Raw genomic sequence first — 20015 nt, forward strand, 5'->3', positions numbered from 1 at the left:
ACAAAGATTTTTTAAAACCTTTTTTTTTCTGTCTAGCATTACTTCATTGCGTTACAGGGATCACACACACACACACACACAAAATAGTTAAAAAAAAATTAAACAAAACAGCTGCAAAAATAATAGAAGTTTCGCAAGTAACGAAGGTAAACCAAGGGTATAGAAAAAACTTTGATTTCTAAAGGGATGGACTCGTGTGAGTAACATCGAATTTCCTGTTTCGTAATAAACCCGTACAGGCCTGATTTTTTTCCGGTCTGATTTTCGCTATTGCATAAATAGCGCTATCTACTGCGAAGAATCGTGCATCATACATATTTAATACCGCAGTTCAAAATATATGTACTTCATATATTCATTGTATCTGATTTATCATCACGGGTTTATTACGAATCAACTTAACAACCTGCTCCCAGTTGGCTTGTTAGCTCAATTGGTAGAGCGCTGCACTAGTATCGCAGGGGTCAGTGGTTCGAATCCCGTACAGGCCTGATTTTTTTCAGGCCTGTACGGGATTTTTTTCAGGCCCTATGCGGTTACTTCGTAAACTAGAAAAATACGATGTGCTCTTCTGATCTCATCTTTCTGAAACAAATATCGATAGTGTTTGCCCATGTCGGTAGTAGGTTAATTTTTTTTTTCTGTCGGTAGTCGGTAATTTTTTTCTCGTTTTGTCGGTAGTCGGTAGTATTTTTCGCCCTTTGTCGCAAGTCTGTTAACCCCATTCACTCCTTGTAGCTGTAGTCACTGATCTTGTAAGACCTTCCCCATGCGGAACCGATAAAGCAGAATCTGATATTCTGTTTCCGGTTTCATAATGAACTAAAAATAAAGTAAAACTGCACGGTTCATCAAAATAAATGAATTTCTCCTCGCGACATTTCCTCTATCGCGTTACATCGGCGTATGGGATTTTAATCCGCCAGATTCAAAAATTATTTCTTCTCCTAGCGGCCTTGGCGGACTGAAAAAACATAGCTGAAACTAATTTTAAGAGGATCCTTCTAGAAAGTTCTGGAAAAGTTTTTGTACAGATAGCGGAACATCAGTTGTGCTACCTCAGCATAATATGCGAGAGTACTGTGCAAGAGCGCCACGTTTGTTTGTATATGCGCAGTGGACACGAGAGAAGTATTTGTTTGCATTTATCATGAAAAGAGTTACGTCATTCATATTCCTGAACCAATCATAAAGGCGATTAGAAAAAAAGACAACAATATGGCGGCCGTTGTGCGGAAACGCGCATGCAGGAATGCAAAGGGCAATTTCGCTTAGGTTTGCCGAGAGGGAAGGAGAATTTCCTCTTTTCCGTTGGAGCAGGCCTAATGATGTTTCAGTAGAAAGATGAGAAGTCCTTTTAAAGCGTCGGTAGCTTTGCAATTTGTCACTTTAATGGCAGGGATAATTTCTATGGAAGGGAATGGGAAATTGAACGATGAAAAACCCAGTGGTTTGTCTGCTCGGAGTAGCTCTTGGTAAGTAGAAAACGATTTTTAGAACGCCTTATTGAATTTCCTTGTCATCACTGATTCTGCTGGCGTTTTTAGTTCACTTGTAATAGTGAGTACGTTGGATGGGAAATTAAGCGCATTGGATACACGAGATAATGGCAAGTTACTGTGGAGTTTACCAGCTTTCCACGGACCTCTGTTGTCATCCAGCCTCAGTTCGGTTCAGGTATTTCACAAATAAAGGTTTTTTTTTTTTTCTAGAAATGTAGGTTTTCTTGATCTTTCATTGTGGGTGGTGAAAAGTAACACTGTTAGCTCCTGATGTGAATTACAACAAACGGAAGAATCATCAATGGAATAAATCTGAGCGAAAGGCGAGGGAATCCCCAGAGCGAAAAGCCTGAATATTTGCTTTTGATTTTCTTTATGCTAACATCCGTGTGAACCAAACTAGGTCTATTGGAATACTGGCTCTATCATTGTGCCCAACTCTTCCTCAATCAAAGGGTAAATTAGGCGGTGATTTTTGCTGTATGACAGGTAATTGTTCAAGTTGTGCTTTGTCATCATATTTTATCAGATGGCAAAACACGTGCGTCTAATACCCTCATTAGATGGTGGATTGTATCAAGTCAATGGAGACAAAGTTGAGGTAAGCATTTATAGTTAAATCAAATGCAGGGTCCCAGCTTAAGTACTTTCAAACTAAAAACAAGTTTAAAAAAATGTTACAGCATGTAATAACTAGCAGACAAAGTTGGCCCAGGTAATGATATTCACTGATAATGGCCCATTTCTGAATTACCTTCAGCCTCTTCTTCAAAGGGAGTCCTGGGGCTCATCCTTTGATATGATAACAGGTTTTCGTTCCCATGCAAATCCTAACTTATTTTCACATGAATGGTTGATCACTATAGGCCTTATATTGAAAAAGAGGCCAAGTGCAACTCAGAAATGGCCTATTTAGTTACCCACTTTAATTCTTCCTGCCATGGAGATCAATATTAGTGCAACTGGGAGCGCTGGTAATTAGTGATACTGTATGTAATTACTTGGTATGTTATTTGTTTTAATATGTTAAATAGAATCAGACTGTAAAAGCTAACTCTTTTTTTTGTCTTCAAACTTCATTTTCATTTTGGGGCTTATGTTTTTCAAATGTAGACTGTAATAATGCTTTTTTTATTGTGATGATCTGTTTAAGTCTATATAATCCGTACAATAATTTGTAGAATTTTTCTGAAGTAGTTGTGAATGATTCTCTTGAAATTTTACTACCACTTTTTATATGTGACCTGTTTAGCCCAGTGTGCTTTTTGGAAAAAACATTATTAAAAAATTCCTATATGAGAGTCATATGAAATAGTGCCTGTATGGCCAGAAAAAGTGCATGGGCTACCATGAGTAAGAAAGAAAAGAAAGAAGAGAAAGAAAATGAAAAAAAAAAATGAAGTAGGAAAGTTATCTGCACTGTTTTTATTGTCAGAATAGTCCTAGTTTTAATGGATATGTTTTAAGTTTTTCAACTACTGATTTCAGTTTGTAATTTTCTATCCACAGCCCATTCCTTTCACTGCAGACACACTCCTTGGTTCCTTCCTAAAGCTTCCTGATGGTTCAATTTTAGTTGGTGGCAAGGAAGCCACGTCATGTGGACTTAATCCCTATTCTGGGAAGGTTAGCTTGTTTTTCTAGGGAGTCCTTGAATTATAACATTAGTTATTTCTTTCAGCTCACTTCAGTCTTTGTTAGAGTTTATTACCAGTATTATATACATTGTGTATATTATTTCAGTTCTGTAATGTCTCAATTTACCGGTACTCAAAACCGGTAAATTGATGTACCGATAAACCGGTACCCTTGGTGGTTTTATTTTCTTTCTCATGTATGGAAACAGGTAAGCTGATCTGATTGTTAACAACAGGGAAATTCATTGTTAGATGTTAGAGATAGTTTCCTGTCAGCTGGAGTATGTACTGTATTTACCCATGTATAAGTCGAGCCCCAATTTCTTAGGTCAAAAACTAGATTTTCTTAATTTCCAGGTAAGAATTTCTTGGAAAAGTTATCTTGTATGGATATGTGAACAGATCACAGCAAGTTTCAACGTGAAGTTTTAATCAGCTTATTATGGCACGTACACGAGCGTAGTACCCAATTTAGCAACACATGTATGTGCGGGCTTTTTGACGATAATTTGTGAAAAATGCTCACAAAATCAAACATAATGATTTCAAACGAACCATTTAAGTGTGCAGAAGTAAAAAGTGGCTTTATAAGACAGGCAAAATACCAAAGAAGCGCAGGACTCTTTCCACATGACTCAATAAACAAAGTGCAAAGCGTGTGTTGGGGAACTTGGTAGCCAAGCCTCAGAATCAGTTGAGTATTGGTAACTGAAATAAAACTAAAGTTCTTGTAAATTTCATATTTGACTGCATGCATGCAGAACGTTAGAAGAAAACAATAAAAAAAAAAAAAAACAATTCTACAGTTGGTCATTGACTTTTGCCTTATTTGGTGGCTCCTAAAGGAGCTGTTTTGTAAGCAAGCACAGTCCCTGCTCGCTAAAAGCCATCGAAGTCGTCCTCGTCATCACTCATACCAAACAAGTTTTGCCACTCTTCTTCTGTGAGTCGTATAGTGAAACAGATCGTTAAGCGAATGTATGCTGTAAACTGTGCTGCTGTTTGTTACATGTTTGTTTTAACATTGAAAGACAATTATTATGCTAATTATTTGACTGGCGCTTGGATCTCAAGTTTTGACCCATGTACAAGTCGAGGGCAAATTTTTTGGCTGATTTTTAGGTCTTGAAAGGTCAACTTACACACGGGTAAATACGGTAATATTTGTTAAGCATCAAATTTTAAACCCAGGTTTTAAAGAAATTTAGTATCTAGAGGAGAGGGGAGAATGACTGAAATTAATCTGATCTTAGATCAGAAGTGAAAAGGTTGAGGTAACTTTTCAAAAAAATAATTTCTTCGATAGATTGTTTTTTAGTCAGCAGTGTTTGGTATAATTCCTCCACTTCAATGTTCAATGTGATTATGATAACAATTTTTGTGTCATAATAGGTACAGTATGTCTGTTCAGCGGATGGCTGTCAGTTAAAGGATTCCGATGAGCAGCATGTCCAAGGCAGCGATGTTCTTGTACTCAAAAGAACACAACAGACAATCCGTGCTGTTGATCAGAGAAGTGGCATTGAAAGGTACTCACCTGCAATTTGTGGCTCTGTTATCTTGTCATAATTTGTTCTTGTCAGTCATGCAGTAGTTTACATATGCTGAGTTTCAATTTTCCCTCAGTTCAAATTTTTAGAGTACAATGATTTGCATTCCTTCTCTTTAGTATTCCTTGTCATTGTTTGATAAAGAGGTAAATAAAAATCAAAGTAGTTTTAAAAGAGAACTGAAGTAAACAGGGGTGAGGGAAATTTGCAACACAACTAAAAAAATGTAAATGTACCTCAAAGAAAATGTTGTCATTCATCCTTGTTTTGAAGATAAATGAACATTTGATAGTTTGTCTCAACAACGTAGAGTCAGGCTCCCTATTTTATTGATTGCAAGGTCCTAACTGCTATCTAACTGCTAGTCCAGTGATATGAGATTAACAGCGTAGCAGTTGAAATTCAGTTGTCAATAAAATTGATCAATAACCTAACTCTAGATTGTTAGGTGAAGGATTTCATGTTCATTAATGAACAAATGTACATTTGTGCAACCAGAGGTTTTACAAGTGCCTCTCCCAACTTTCACAGACATTAACACTTTGTGTTGTGCTGCTCACACATTAAAATAATTAATGAAGACTCAATATGCTTTGATTCCATTAATTATGCTTCACTCCGTCATTACTGAAGCCTGTTTTCTGTTATTTTAAGATGGAATTTTTCTGTTGGACAACATGATGTTAGCTTCTTGGAAGCTATTTTCAATGAAGACAATGATGCCCACTGTTCTGTTGAGGACGCTGAAGTGTTTACAGAATGGAATCTGCGTGTGTCCATTCCCAGTGGGCTTGTAGCAGCAGTAAACACTCTTGATGCAACAGAGACTGAAGTTGTGTTATGGAGCCACCAGTTTGATTCCCCCATAGCAGCAGTGTGGAGGTTGAATGGGGGTTTTGTACAACCAGTAAAATTACTCACAAAAGAAGTTACACCAGAATTGGCTCCCTCATCTGACAAAGTTTCATTTCCGCCGGGACCTGTCATGTATATGGGTAAGACATAACCCTATAACTACCTGCAGGAGTGAGGAACATGTAACTTCTCCTAATAATATCTAAATTATCCAGCAACCAATTGATGAGAATACCCAAACACATCAGATAGAAGTTGTTATTTGGATCCAACACCAACTTGTCATAACTAATTTACAAGGAAATATCTAGCAGCTAGAGGGGAGAATTAGTAATCAGATCTTGGCAGCTAAAGGTTTGGGTCAGTGATTTGTTAATGTTTGTAATAAGTCTTTCCAATATGGTCTTTTTACATCACTGTGTAATTATTAAAATACATATACATGCATTCCATGCTATCCTGGGTGTTTTTTTTTTCTGAACCTCTGATGCTATAAGAACAGTGTTTGATGTAGAATTTGTAATTGTCTGCTGTAGATTGGCACAGCTAAGAGAATTTTGCTATTCACATATTATTTGTCCCTGGTTTATTTTAGCACGCAAAACATCTGTTGGTGCTAACTTCTAATATTTCTCTGTTTCGTAAATTCTTTGTTCACAATGTGTCTTATGCCAAATGCAATTCACAAAATACAGTTACATATTAAATGTTCTCATAAAGATTTTTTTACACAGCAAACAACTGCCTCACATGGGCAAATGTAACCTCACTCCCCATTTCTTCACCTGTACATACACTGTAGTTTTGAATCTTTTGGTTTTTGTTCGTTACCTCCCACAATTAAGGCTTTACTGTGGTCACAAATTGAGAAATAAGACACGTTAGAATGGTACATGTAATGTAGCAATAACTCTGTGTCTTTGCATTAGAATTACTGGATATTGGATTGACACTCTTGATGCTACCTTCGGATACATAGCAATGTCTCTCTTGCTCCAAGCTGGACACAATTAACATTTGTAATTATTATAATTTATTAATAACTGTAGTGAAATTTGATATACAGATGCACTTATTGAAAGTTCAAAGGAATAAAACTAAAAAAACAACCACATTGTAAAACTTGACATTTTGACCACCAAAGGCCAAATTTCTCTAAAGCAACAGCAGAGGCTTTAGATTTTATCTGCCACAATTTTTCATGTGGCTGGCTCAATTGCTTTTGGTGAGAAATTGAGTTTGTTTCCCTCTTATCCAGGCAAATATGATGGTCAAGTTTACATTCAGACATCAGAGCCATTTAACCCAGCTCAGGAAAACATAGCATCTAGACTTGATGCAGATGTAAGTGGTAAAACTGTGGCACAAAGACACAGGCAGGTGACATGGAGGCCTTATTTGACAAGTTCACCATCACGCACACCAACTGTGGTCTCAAAGGAGTTAGCTGTGTGGAATCCTTTAGAATATCCATTTGGTAAATTGAAATTTTTTTGTGTTATTCAATGAAAACATAATCTTTCAATTAACAGAAAATAATAATTTACATTTGTTGATCATCATTGTGGAAAATGTATGAATGTTTGGAAAGAAAGCTCACATGGGGAGGCTATATATAACTGCTATTTGTTACAATTTGCATATAATTAGGCAGGGAAACTCTATTTTGAGAAGGGCAAGTCATGAAAAACTCACAGGGAACTTTTAAGACTGATGTTTGTGATGACCATGTTGAAGCAACTGGTGCAGATTTAACTCTACCTGGATGAGATGTGGTTTGAAGGTTATGAACACAATGAACCTCTCTTAATTTTGGTATCCTATTAATTTATAGATAATGGCTATTACTTTTATGGTGAAGTGATGCCAGTGGTTCCCCCACATGCCAAGGCCAAACAGCTTCCTCCAGCGGATTCTGATGATGTTTTTGCCAGAAATAACAAGAGCTCTGCTGAAACAGCTTTGAATCGTAATGATATTTCAGGATGGTGGTAAGGGTAGTCTATGGTGTCTGCAAATCAATCTTAAAAATAAAAGTATAAAACTTCACTCATGAACTTAATGTAAAATCTATGCTAACAATACTGCCATACAATACTACAACAGCACAGACAAGACTGGTAAACATTTTAATCAACTTCAAAACTGTTGTTATTGTTTAAGAACTGGATTCACAACAGGGGCACAAAACTACATTTAAGAACTAGAGTTTGTATTAAAATTTTTGTAACTTAGAAATATATCACTATAATTATTAATTATTCCAAATTATGGCACTTTCTTTGGGCACTGACAGAAGGTAACTTTCCTTTCTTAAAAAATTATTCTGTGTTTTTAAAAAAGTACTTTTAGGGGTGAACATAGGATGGAATATTAGGAGCAAGGCTAATTCTTGCTGGTATTGTTTCAATAACAGTGGTTATCTACTTAATACACCTACAGTATATTGATGGAATTATAATCATGAATTTTTTTCCTTGTAAGGCATGGTGCTGTGTTTGTAACAGTTACTTTTGCTGTCATGGCTCAGTTTGTTCTGCGTTTCTTCCGTGAATCCAGTAAGAGAAATGTGAGTATTTTAAACCTTTTGACCTGAACATCTTCATTTTTACCTTCTCCCTTCTGGCTGTTTTTTTTTTTTTATCTAGCTTCCCCAGAATTTGGTTTTGAAGGAAAACAACAGTGTCAGGAATGTAAGATTCCTTACTGAATAGTTAATTGATTGATATGAATCTCTCTTTTTATTTTAGTGTGAAGCAGTAACAAAATACCAGAGGTTGTCTTCTGCTTCGTTACCATCATCCACACATACATCTACTGCATCATTGGAGACTATCAAGGTATATAGAAAATTATCTTAATGTGTTCAGTTTCTTGTGCTGTTACATCAGGGCTGGACTCTAATGGTAGCCAACTAGCTACAGACTAGTAGAAATAATTATTCAGTTTTGGTTGGTGGTTTTTTATTTCTATTGGCCCGATTAAGCTTGTAAACAAACTGAAGTTGTCGTAATATGGAAGTTGTCACTAGCCACTTGGCTAGTAAGTTGAAAAGTTAGTGTCAAGCCCTGTACATGTATGATGGAAGGTAGCTTACCTATGTCATTCAACAGGTGTAGAGGGCAAAAGATGGTTGCAAAACCATGCTGAACTTATACTGTTACAACTGCCTCCAAGGAAAATTTTAATTGATTTAAATTTACAGAATTGCTTTTCAAGCTTTACAGCCCATGACTTCACAGAAAAACAGACCAGTCAGTTTCCACAAACCAGACTGATAACATTGGCCTAAGAAACTTTTCACATAACAATGATTTCTGACCAGGTTCTTGTAATGCTAGTTGTTCCTGACTAATTTAAACACTCACTGAAAAAATGTTCTATTAGTAAGCAACTTCCCAAGAAAGGCTTCTCTCTTGAGATGACAGTCTCATCCTGCAAACAGTTTTAATACACTAATAAGTTGTTTTTGCATGACTTGTAGTGTCTCATACAATTATATTCTTTTTCTCACTCATAGGAACCATTAACTCCATCCTCATCAGATTGTCTGTCACAGTCCAACTCTTTTGTCTCAAGGTGAGTCACCAAGCTTGTAATCTTAGTTACTTATTAATTACTTTTGGAAAGTGATGAACAAAACCCAAGAATTGTTGTGCTTGACTGAGTTTTATTGGTGAAAGGGGAAAGAGAAGATTTTGCGTCACCTGTGTGTTTACAAGTTGTTTGATCCTCTTTACCCATTCTTTACACTCTGTTCCGCACTGTTTTCTTTTTGCCAGTCTCCCCTCCCCCCACCTTTTCAATGCTTCAACATTACTTACAACTGAGGATGATCATATTATGTTTCAAACATGCCTGGTTTTTAGATTAAGAATTTTATTTATTTTCACCAGTAAATGGTTACTTCTTTAATTTATTCCACATTTATAGATATTTATATGATTTCGATCATGAACTGTGCCTTGGCAAGGGTGGCTTTGGCCTTGTGTTTCAAGCGAGGAAGAAAGTGGATGACTGTAGATACGCTGTCAAGAGGATAAGTTTGCCAAACTGGTAATTGGGTGAAATTTTAACTAACAAACATTAATACTTAAGAATACTATTGAGTGGTTTTCTCATTGTGATATTACATATGCTTTGATTTTAATAGAAATTAGATTTAGTTTCAATAATTAAAACTGTTACCCAGAACAGGTATTAAAAATACTTCAATATTGCAATAATGTAAAATTAATCAGTGAGTGAGTGTTAAATTTATTTTCCTGTTTGTTTTTGGTTTTATAGTTTCTGGTAATGAGCACTTAGAGGCTTATTAGAACACATAAATTACTTTAATTTATTAATTTAATTCAATACTTCTCTTTAAAGAGGCTTTAACTATTAATTTATTCTCTTTCTAAAGTAATGAGGCCATGGAAAAAGTCATGCGGGAAGTGAAAGCCTTGGCAAAACTTGAACATCCTGGCATAGTACGATATTACAACTCATGGTTTGAGGAACCACCAGTTGGCTGGCAGGATGAAGTTGATGCACAAATGTTTGAACAAGGGTATAAACTCATCAGTGTTAAATTCATAGTGTTTCATGTCATTCCATGGAAAATTAAGGCAATCAAAATACTGGAAAGCAGTTAATAAGATCATTAATTCTTTCTGATGGAAATGTTATTAATAGTGGGCTGATATAGTAAAAGGTTTGTAAAAAGAGTTAGTAATTTATTTTCTCCCAAGCAGAGTCAGCTCCATTATAGACTTGTTTTGTTAGTGATGGATGTCATAATTGTATGGACAACAGTTAGCCATTTTGGCCTTGCTATGAGAATGTGTAATTTTTTTACAGATCAAGTGTTATTTTTTCTTATTGACTGCAGCTCTGGTTTAGGGCTTGACATTAACTGTTCAACCTACCAGTACTGGCCAAGTGCCTAGTGACATCTTAGATGTTATGACAATTTCAGTTTGTTTACTAGCCAAACTGGCCAGTGAAAATTGAAAAACCACTAGCCAAAACTAGTCTGTTGCTAGTGGGCTACTGTTAGTGTCGAGCCCTGCTGGTTAAACATTTTTGCAGTATTTATACACAGGTCTGGCTACCAGTTCAGACCAAAGGCAAACACCCTGAGTACAACAGCTAGTGACATCTGTAGATGTTATGACAATTTCAGTTTGTTTACTAGATTAGTCAAACTGGCCAGTGGAAATTGAAACACCGCTAGCCAAAACTAGTCTGTTGCTAGTGGGCTACTGTTAGTGTTGAGCCCTGCTGGTTAAACATTTTTTGCAGTATTTATACACAGGTCTGGCTACCAGCTCAGACCAAAGGTAAACACCCTGAGTAAAACAGCTAGTGAGATCTTAGGTGTTATGACAATTTCAGTTTGTTTACAAGCCAAACTGGACAGTGCAAATTGTAACACCACTAGCCAAGACTAGTTTGTGGCTAGTGGGCTACCGTTAGTGTGGGGCCCTACTGGTTGAACTTCTTTTTTTCAGTATTAATACACAGGTCTGGCTACCAGCTCAGACTAAAGGCAAACACCCTGAGTGCAACAGCTTTTCCAGTGAAAAATTACTAATTAAAATTAATCAGTATGTCTGATTATTTGTTTTATTGATAACAATTATTTGTTCATCTGATTTTAAGGGAATTATGCGAACTGCCATCAGAAGCACCATCACTTGGCTCAGGGATTGTAATGCATGCATTACCAAATGATGCATCGTACTCGCAAAATGGTGAGGCTTCATGAGGTTATTTTGTTGCTGTTGTTTAGGGCCATGTTCTTAATTTTTTAGGATAAGAAAGATGATGATTGCAAGAGACGGGCGGACTGATATGAACTGCTGAATGTCTCCTATCTGATTTCTGCAACTCTCTAGTTGTCATTATGGAATTAATTTAATTAAAAATATTTCTCAGCATACTTTGTGGAACGTAAATTTTATATTATTTTGGCAATAAGAATGAAATAGAAAAGTACCAAAAGGAAATTAAATGAAAAAAAAAAATGAACCAACCCTTTTACACATCAATAAGCATAGTCTCCATGCTATACTCTATACATTTCCTTAGGTGCTTACAAGGTGAATTTTTTAATCAGTCAAGAGCTTATTTAGTTGCTAATCATTTCCTTTATTTTTGTGACCTTCATTTATGATTTCGAGATCATATTTCAAGGGGAAATTAGATGGTAGTTACTGTAAGAGGTCAAGGGGTTGAATAGCTAGGTAAGAAACTTACATAAAGAACCTTCATGTCTTGCAATCTTTATGCAAATCTGTAGGCCTTGGTGAAGAAAAGAAGGCCAGAAGAAGGAGGAAAACAACTTCCAGCAGCCGATCCAGGCATTCATCTTATCACTCAAATCCAGACGAGGATGATGGAAAAATTAATGGCGAGATAATTGATGTCTATCAGTTAGAGAATGAAGCATTCCTAGATGAAAATGAAATTAGTGATTCTTTCAGTATAGAATTTGTTTCATCAAGTAACAAAGAACTGACAAAACCCAGAAATGGATTTCATCTCAATGCTTTGGAGGAAAGTACATCAGACAGCATCGTCTTCAGACATTCAGACTCTAGCTTAAGTCAAAAGGTTTGTGAAATGATAGGAATAATATTGTGCTTGATACAGTGTTGTTCATAGATGGACTGTAAAGCTCAAAAAGTTGTGCTAAGTTTCATTTTTCCCTTTTTGACCTGCTGTATTTTGAGAAAAAAAAAGCTCTTCAAAATGAACTGGAGATGTTTTGCTGAAACTGTTGAACCAAGAGTCAATTATTTAGCATACATTCTTTGCAGCTTAGATGCGCATCAGTCCACATTGACCAGTTACTTTGAAATCATACCCTCTGTTCAGTCAAACTTGTTATTGAAGAGTATGTGTTAATGCATGTTTGTTTCCCTCCTGCCTTGATTAGTTGCAGTAGTTTGTGGGTAGGGATTGTTAGGGATGTGTTTTAATTGCTAAAAATGAATAAATTTTGTTGTTGTTGTGAAAATAATTCAATCATGAGCTCAGATTACTATAATGTGAGGGGGACAAAATCTGAATCAACCCTTTCTAAAATTTTTAGTGTAATTTTCTTGGTAGGATGTAAACACAAGCAACGTTGGATCACTACCATCATCTGACAACACACAGGATTCCGTATCCAAGGAAACTAGCTCCTCAGAGGAACTCTGTTTAACCTCTTCACATCACTCTTTACTTTCAAGTGAGATGAGCACATTTTGTATATAGCGGATATTACATGGCCGTGCGGGGATACGAATTTTATCTTCTTGTGCTGAAAGTATCTCTCACGAGTGAGCGCAGCAAACGGGTGAGAGATACTTTCAGCACAAGAAGATAAAATTCGTATCCCCAAGTGGCCATATAATGTTCTGTTTATTATATAGATGCTGATGAAATCTCAAATCAACCGACTGCGCACCTGAGCGAGAAGCTCTATTGTAATTGAGTAATTATGTTGGTAACCATGGCCACACCAGAAGAGAAAGATAAAAATAGTATCTTCACTGCGCGTGGTGAAGATATGATTTTTTAGTAAAAGGAGAAATCCTGGTATTTCATCAGTATCTATAATAAAAGTATATCCAAACTAGAAAATTATAATTTTTCGATTTCTGTCATGGAATGATATATTACTCATTAGAAGAAAGTGAAGCATACCTAACCTGAGAGATTTTGAACTGATAAATGTACCAGATAATTGTTTCTTTTTTCCTTTGTTGCTACCAACTGTGAAGTCTAGTCCTTTATAAAGGTGAGGATGATTGGAGGCTATCTAAAAGTTTGTCCTAAAGACAAATATTTTCATTTTTGTATTTGGAATAAAAACTGACCTTGATTTTAAAATTCAATTTAAATGCTTTTATTTAAATTTCCTCCTTACAAAAGTTTGTAGAAGAGTTTTTTATATCTGACAAAACCCTGACAAGGTGTTTGTTAAGTGTCTTAAGATCACAGATTGTTTGGTGTATGAAATGATGATAATTACTGCAATTTGTGTAGTGCCAATTCCAGGTAAGCACATTAAAATGTGCTTTACAGGGATGGTAGATTTAAAATTTGATCGCTGTAATGACCAGGAGCTTCAAGTTTCAAATGCTCAACTCACTAAATGAGTTCTTGGTGTTTTTGCTTATCTGACTTAAAATGTTATTAATATGTTTTTATTTTAGGAGAAAAACATAAGTGTCAGGATAAGCAGTGCAATACTGATAAGCTGTCAGCACCATTGTACCTGTTTATCCAGATGCAGCTTTGTCAGAAAGAAAGCCTGAAAGACTGGCTCAAAGCTAATCATGAAAGGAACCATAAATACTGCCTGAATGTCTTTGAAGAGGTATCATTTTACTTTTAAATTAGTGATGATTGCAACAAACAGACAAATTGAAGACTTGGTTTATGATGCCTATTTTCAATGAATTGAGTATCTACTCTAAATGTAAAGTAAAATCTCTGGATTGAAAAATACTAGTTCATGATTAGAACTTGGAAAAGTGCCAACAAGGTTGTTATGTGAGAAAAGAGACCTTTCTATTTCTGTAAAATGCATTCTTTCTGTAAAATGCATTCTTCCATGATGATGGCACTCTAATATTTTATTTATAGAAAATTTGATTATTAAGTGCTTGTTACAGATCCTAGGTGCTGTTGAGTACTTTCATGGAAGAGGACTTATGCATAGAGATTTAAAGGTAAGAGAAATTCTACAAATCATATAAAAAGAGATAAAATGGTAGGAGTGTCGTAAAGTCAGCTTGTAATTAAGAGTCCTACCAAACTGGCTTTTTAGGCAATGTTTCATTTTAATTTGTAATTGCACAAGTTTACAGATGCAGTGAGTCATTTGCTATATCAGGTTTATGAAATATCTGGCTGGTAGCTTTGTAATCCCTTTTTTCATATATTTGCTTTCAGCCAGGCCAGTTTACTTTAAATAAAAATATTGCCTCCAGTTAGAGCTTTAGCAAATTTAAAATATTAACAAAGTAATTATGTTGTTTAAATTATGCCGCAATCTCTTTATTCTATTTCACAGCCATCCAATATTTTCTTTTCACTGGATGGTTCAGTGAAAGTTGGTGATTTTGGATTAGTGACAGCCCACACATCAGAAAACAACCTGGACACACCCATTAAAGGTATGGCAACAGTTAGCCCTTCACACCCCAACTTCCGTATGCTTATTCATCGCATTAATACATTCTGTAACGTGCTGACAAGGAGAATTTGTTTAACCATGTAGAGCTTCTTTAGTTGGTGATCATTTCCTTCATTTTCCTGGCCAGAATGTGTGATTCGGGGGGTGGCTTTGTAAGGAGAAATAATGTGCTAGTCAAGTAATAGTGCACATTTTTCTGCGCTGTGTAATGTGATTAAGCCATGTGGGATGTTGGGAGAACATGGGGAAAGCTTAAAAATGGTGAGCCAAAGGTGAGTGATTGATAACCTTTGTGAGTGGCTTCATCACTGTGAGTATAGAGCCTGGAAAAATGCATTCTACTGCTTTTATGACATAACTAATGACATGCGGGCCCTATAACCTCATAAAGTATCTGTTTGGAAACTGAATTGACCAATCAGATGATGCATACCATGTTTATTATGTTATGGGTCAAGGGGTCAAACCAAACTGGACTATTAGGAGCATGATTAGAGATGACCAAGTCACGCATCATCCATTACTAATTGTAAATTATGTCTTGCTTGAAAAAAGTAAGATTTTGTTGGTACATGAAAGTTATTTATTAGGTCAGCATTGTGATGATCAGACTACATTTTTAAAATTGTGCTTTGGTGTATGCGTAGATTCTCTAATGGATGACACAAATCATACAAGCCAAGTTGGAACACAGTTGTACATGAGCCCAGAACAGGTGACAAAACTATTGTCCAGTTTTAGCACAATCAGCGAAGCTTGCTTGTGGTGCTAAATGTGTAAATTAGCTCATAGGTGTACTGAGTGTAAGTACTGGTAGCTTGTCAAGTTTAAGTTACACACTTTTTCTGTGAAATGCTTTTTAAGCAGTAAGTTTTGTACAGTTGTTGAATTGTAATTAGTAGAGGTAATTTATTTATTAAACGAAAAAATTGAAGGACTCGTTCTTCATTGTGATAGATCAGTTCCTGTACTTGAAAGGAATGCCCATGTTACAAAACTACTGCTTATGAAAACAAGTTTTGTACTTTTATTTAACAGTTACTTTAAGAGAGGTTACCCAAAGACTGCACAGAAAGCATTATTGTGTGCAGTACAAACCGACCTTCATTTCATTCTTCTTAACTACTTTCAGATGGAGGGAAAGCCATATTCCCACAAGGTAGACATCTTTTCCCTTGGACTCATATTTTTTGAGCTGTTTTGTCCATTTAGTACTCAAATGGAAAGGATTAAGGTAAGAGGGGCAGGGTGGACTGGTCATTAACCCTTTCACTCCCAAGATCTCATCTGTAATTCTCCTTACTGTCTGCCATACAATTCTTATGTTAGTTTGGAGAATTTGGTATTGGATCAACTGATCTGGGTCCAGTTGTTCAAAGGCCGATTAGCACTAATCCAGGGTTGAATTTTGATTCAGGTTTCCTAATTTCTCTATTCAAGAACCTTTATGAGATAATTTTCCCTGTTCTTTTTAGAGCATCCGATCGTCAAATTGTAGACACAAAATAATTAAACTGAACTTTCTCCTAAAGCTTTCAGATCTGAAATCAAATTTCATGCTAACACTAGGTTAACTTAACGCAGCTTTGAATAACCCCGCCCTGATTATCACCTGATCCTCTCTTTTCCTTATTCTTGTTAGTTTTCTGCTTGATATTGCATTGATATTCTAAGGAGAAATTCTTTCTTGATTACTCATAAACAAGTTGACTAAGTCTGAAGTAGTGAGCTCCTTATGTAATTCCAACTATTGCAATGCTGAGGGAATGACTTCTTTTACTTGACTGAAAGGTTGTTGTTAGCGGGTTTTTAAAGAGCTTGAAGCCTTTGACATCGCCACTTCCTCTCCATTTACTCTATATTCTAAAGTTCAATATCTCTTTCCGATTGTTTGGTTAAAATGCATTAATAGGCTTTGGAGTATGTATTTAATACAGAATTGCATAATTGAATAAAATCTTGCATTGGTTAAAGAAGTTAGGTATTTAGTATGGAATTGCAAATAGGCCATTTTACAGTTGTGTACTTAGTTGCCAAGCCTTTGATTCATAGTGAGGCTGAAGGTGACCTTGATGTGATAGAGACCTGTATCTACTTAGTATGATAACAAAGTGATTTACATTTGAAAGGCAGCAAGGTCAACCCTAGCCTCACTCCTATTCAAAGGCTTGGCAACCAAGCACACAACTGAAAAATGGACTATTGCAAACAAGGCTTTATGATATTGCAGTAAATGGCTTGAACCCGGGGGTAACATGTGAAGGTGTAGTCTGATCGTCCGGGTGAGCGGTGGTAGTGACTGACGTTTTGACAACCTGTGCAGAAGTCATCATCAGAGTCAAGTGACGATCAGACTACACCTTCACCTTTATGATATTGCTTTGCATGTCATGTTTCAAACTCAGGATAAAAACAAACTATGTCATTGCTGTTATCTTTTTTTCTTTTATATATTTAATTATGCGATTCAAGGAAAATCAAATTTTGTGCAATTTAACATGGAATTCCTTGCCAGGTGATGAATTTTCCTGTAGAATTCAGTATCAAAGGCTATTGCTTGAGTGAAAGCTGTGGTTAAGTACGAAAAAGATTTAGGTTTGATTCTGGAAACATACTAAAACTGACACATGTTTAGGCTGAAATTTAGCAAAAGAATGAAACACTTGGAAGGATTTCTGTACTTTCCCCTTTGCATTGGTTAATGCTTCCACCATCAGTGGAAAATAGGCTTTTAAGAATATTTCTTTTGGACTCACTGTGTATTTGTTACTGTCAATTATAGGTTATGTGTGGTGTCAAACAGAGGGTCATCCCAAATTACTTTCAAGAAAAAATGCCTCTACAGGTGCAGTATAATAAAACATATTTTATGTCCCTTTGTTAGCCCTTGGCACATGTACCGGTCTATATTTCTTACTTGAGAATTTGGGGGGGGTATGCTTTGAGCTATAAGGAGATGTAATTGGAAGGCTGATGCCATTAATTTATTTAATAGGTAAGTTTTGTTTAATTGTTTATTTGTTTTATTTCTATTTAATATCAGTAAAGGTAAAGAATCCGATCCTACTGGCACATTGGCCACCATCTATCCCTCTAATGTACGAGATGCGGTGGTCTGTCGGCGGTGCATCAGTGACTTAGTTTGGGCCTTATTTATGTTAAGCAATGCTAAACTTTCACTCATGATATGAAAATGAATAATTTCCTTTTGGCCACCATCTTGTTTGTCATGTTCTTGGAACCCAGTTCCCACTCAGTTACTTATCCTGACTGACTGAAGATTAAATATAGATGAACATTTTATATATTTTCTACAAGGATACCTTAAAACTATTCTAAACTGACACGCATCGTTGGGGTTTTCAAATGTTTATCACACTGCAATTCTATTACGTAGGACACTGACTTTTTCAAACTGGTGGCTCCTTGGTGACGTGTTGGTCAATCTTGCAACGCCTAACGTGCTAACTCCCTCGGTATCCGACCCTTAAAAAAAAAAAAGAAAAAAAGAACTAAGAGAAGACATAGGTACTAGTGTTTCGTTCTCAAAATGGCAATGATTTAGAGTTCCTTTTCTTATCCAGTCATTCTTACCAATGTGTCGGTAGTCTGTCGGCCGACACGTTAGATTAGCCGACAAGTTGGGCGACGCGTTGGTTGATCTTACCAATGCATCAGTAGTGTTTCGGTAGTATTATTTTATTCCTGCTATTCACACATTGAAAGAAAAAAAATACGCAAGAACAGCCAAAGCCAGGGGCTTAAATGGCTTAAGGTTAGCAAAAGACGAGAAGAATTTACAAGAGTAGAAGAAAGTTTTAACTAAAATAATTACAATACAATGAAACCAAGAAAGAAAAAGGTCAGTCAGAAAACTTACAATTGAGATACAATACTTGGCAACTAGTTTAAATATTTAAACGACTAATAATAAATTCCTATAAACCACACTAACAAATATAAACAAATACACTTAATATAGTCCCATAAGGTATGCAGATTATGCGCAGGCTAATTAACTACTCAGAGAAAAATACAGTCTTAAGCTTTTTTTATAGTTGCTTGCTGTGAGATTTTTGCGCACAGATAACGGAATATCGTTCCAAATAATAAGAGCTTGCCAAGTGATAACAAATTGATACTTATGACAGGTTTTATGCAGGTTAAAACACGAACGAGTCAAATAATTGTGATATTCAGAATTAAAATGAAGCATCGAGGAAACAGGAGCAGGTAAAAGGTTATTAAAATGTGAGAATACAAAACAGGCAACACGGAATTTATAAATAGAGTAAAATGAAAGAATATTATGCTTAGAAAAAAGGGGTTTAGAGGATGTGCAGAGGAGGAGGAGAAAAAGTAATTATACGAACGGCTTTCTTTTGAAGTACATAAAGGGGTTTTAGGTAAGAAGCATAAGTAGATGCCCATATTAAACTGCCATAGTTTATGTAAGGTAAGAAAAGAGAACTATATAAGGTTTTCAAAGTATTCAAAGGAAAGTATCGCCTTAACTTGCACAAGACTCCTGTTACTCTAGAGACTTTATCACAGACAGCAGAGATATGTGGTTTCTAGGACAAATTTTCGTGAATGATAATCCCAAGAAGTTTGTCTTCCTGTGTCGGGCGATGCGTTGGCCAACACGTGGGTAGGATCGGATTCTTTACCTTTACCTGAATAGGTTCTTTATAATCACATTTTTTTTGGTTCTTGTTTTCTTTTAGTCGGAATTGGTGCAGTGGTTATTGTCTGCCATACCAAAAGCAAGACCAAATGCCACAGAAGTTAAGAAGAGTCATATTCTCAGCGAGATAAAACACAAGGTTTCAGAAAACCCCAATAGATAACAAGACAAAGAAGGTTAATCTTCACTAGTAATGTCAAAGTTTGTGCCAAACCTCTGGATTTGAAAGGGGAATAAATCCTATGGGAAAATAACCTTCATTGGTAAAGAAGCTAATGTTACAGGTTCATACTGTAGAAATTTAAAAATTGTGGACATTTTGTAGGCATCAGTTGCATTAGTAGAATTCCATTTCAGGCATAGTTCATTGTGAAATGATGAATTTTTTAAGGGATATTTTTGTATTATGAAAAATGTATATAGAGTTTAGACAAAAATGTACATATGGCAAGTTATTTATTAGCAATCAGACAAACATGCTAAAATTCTTGCATTTTGATTTCACTTGTTTATTGTATAAACAGCAACATTGTAAAAAAGCAGTTGCAAGATGAATAGTTAATCAGAATTAAACAGTATGAACAACTCATTGTTGTGTATAAAAGT

At 35.8% G+C, this 20015-nt stretch overlaps 1 protein-coding gene across 1 annotated transcript; it reads left to right on the forward strand.

Annotated features, from left to right (window-relative positions):
• The first annotated feature begins 1208 nt into the window (after positions 1–1208).
• On the forward strand, positions 1209–19998 carry LOC111325189 (eukaryotic translation initiation factor 2-alpha kinase 3). Its single transcript, XM_022928942.2, has 23 exons — positions 1209–1475; positions 1548–1677; positions 2032–2103; positions 3012–3128; positions 4532–4668; positions 5344–5684; positions 6803–7021; positions 7379–7535; positions 8029–8113; positions 8295–8384; positions 9065–9123; positions 9478–9600; positions 9950–10096; positions 11191–11282; positions 11831–12144; positions 12643–12766; positions 13737–13900; positions 14199–14255; positions 14600–14702; positions 15370–15437; positions 15855–15956; positions 17505–17567; positions 19450–19998. The coding sequence occupies exons 1-23, from the start codon at positions 1345–1347 to the stop codon at positions 19570–19572; spliced, it is 3018 nt and encodes a 1005-aa protein (XP_022784677.2). The 5' UTR covers positions 1209–1344; the 3' UTR covers positions 19573–19998.
• The last annotated feature ends 17 nt before the right edge of the window (positions 19999–20015 follow it).

This window comes from Stylophora pistillata, chromosome 1, assembly GCF_964205215.1.
Source record: "Stylophora pistillata chromosome 1, jaStyPist1.2, whole genome shotgun sequence".
Taxonomy (NCBI): domain Eukaryota; kingdom Metazoa; phylum Cnidaria; class Anthozoa; order Scleractinia; family Pocilloporidae; genus Stylophora; species Stylophora pistillata.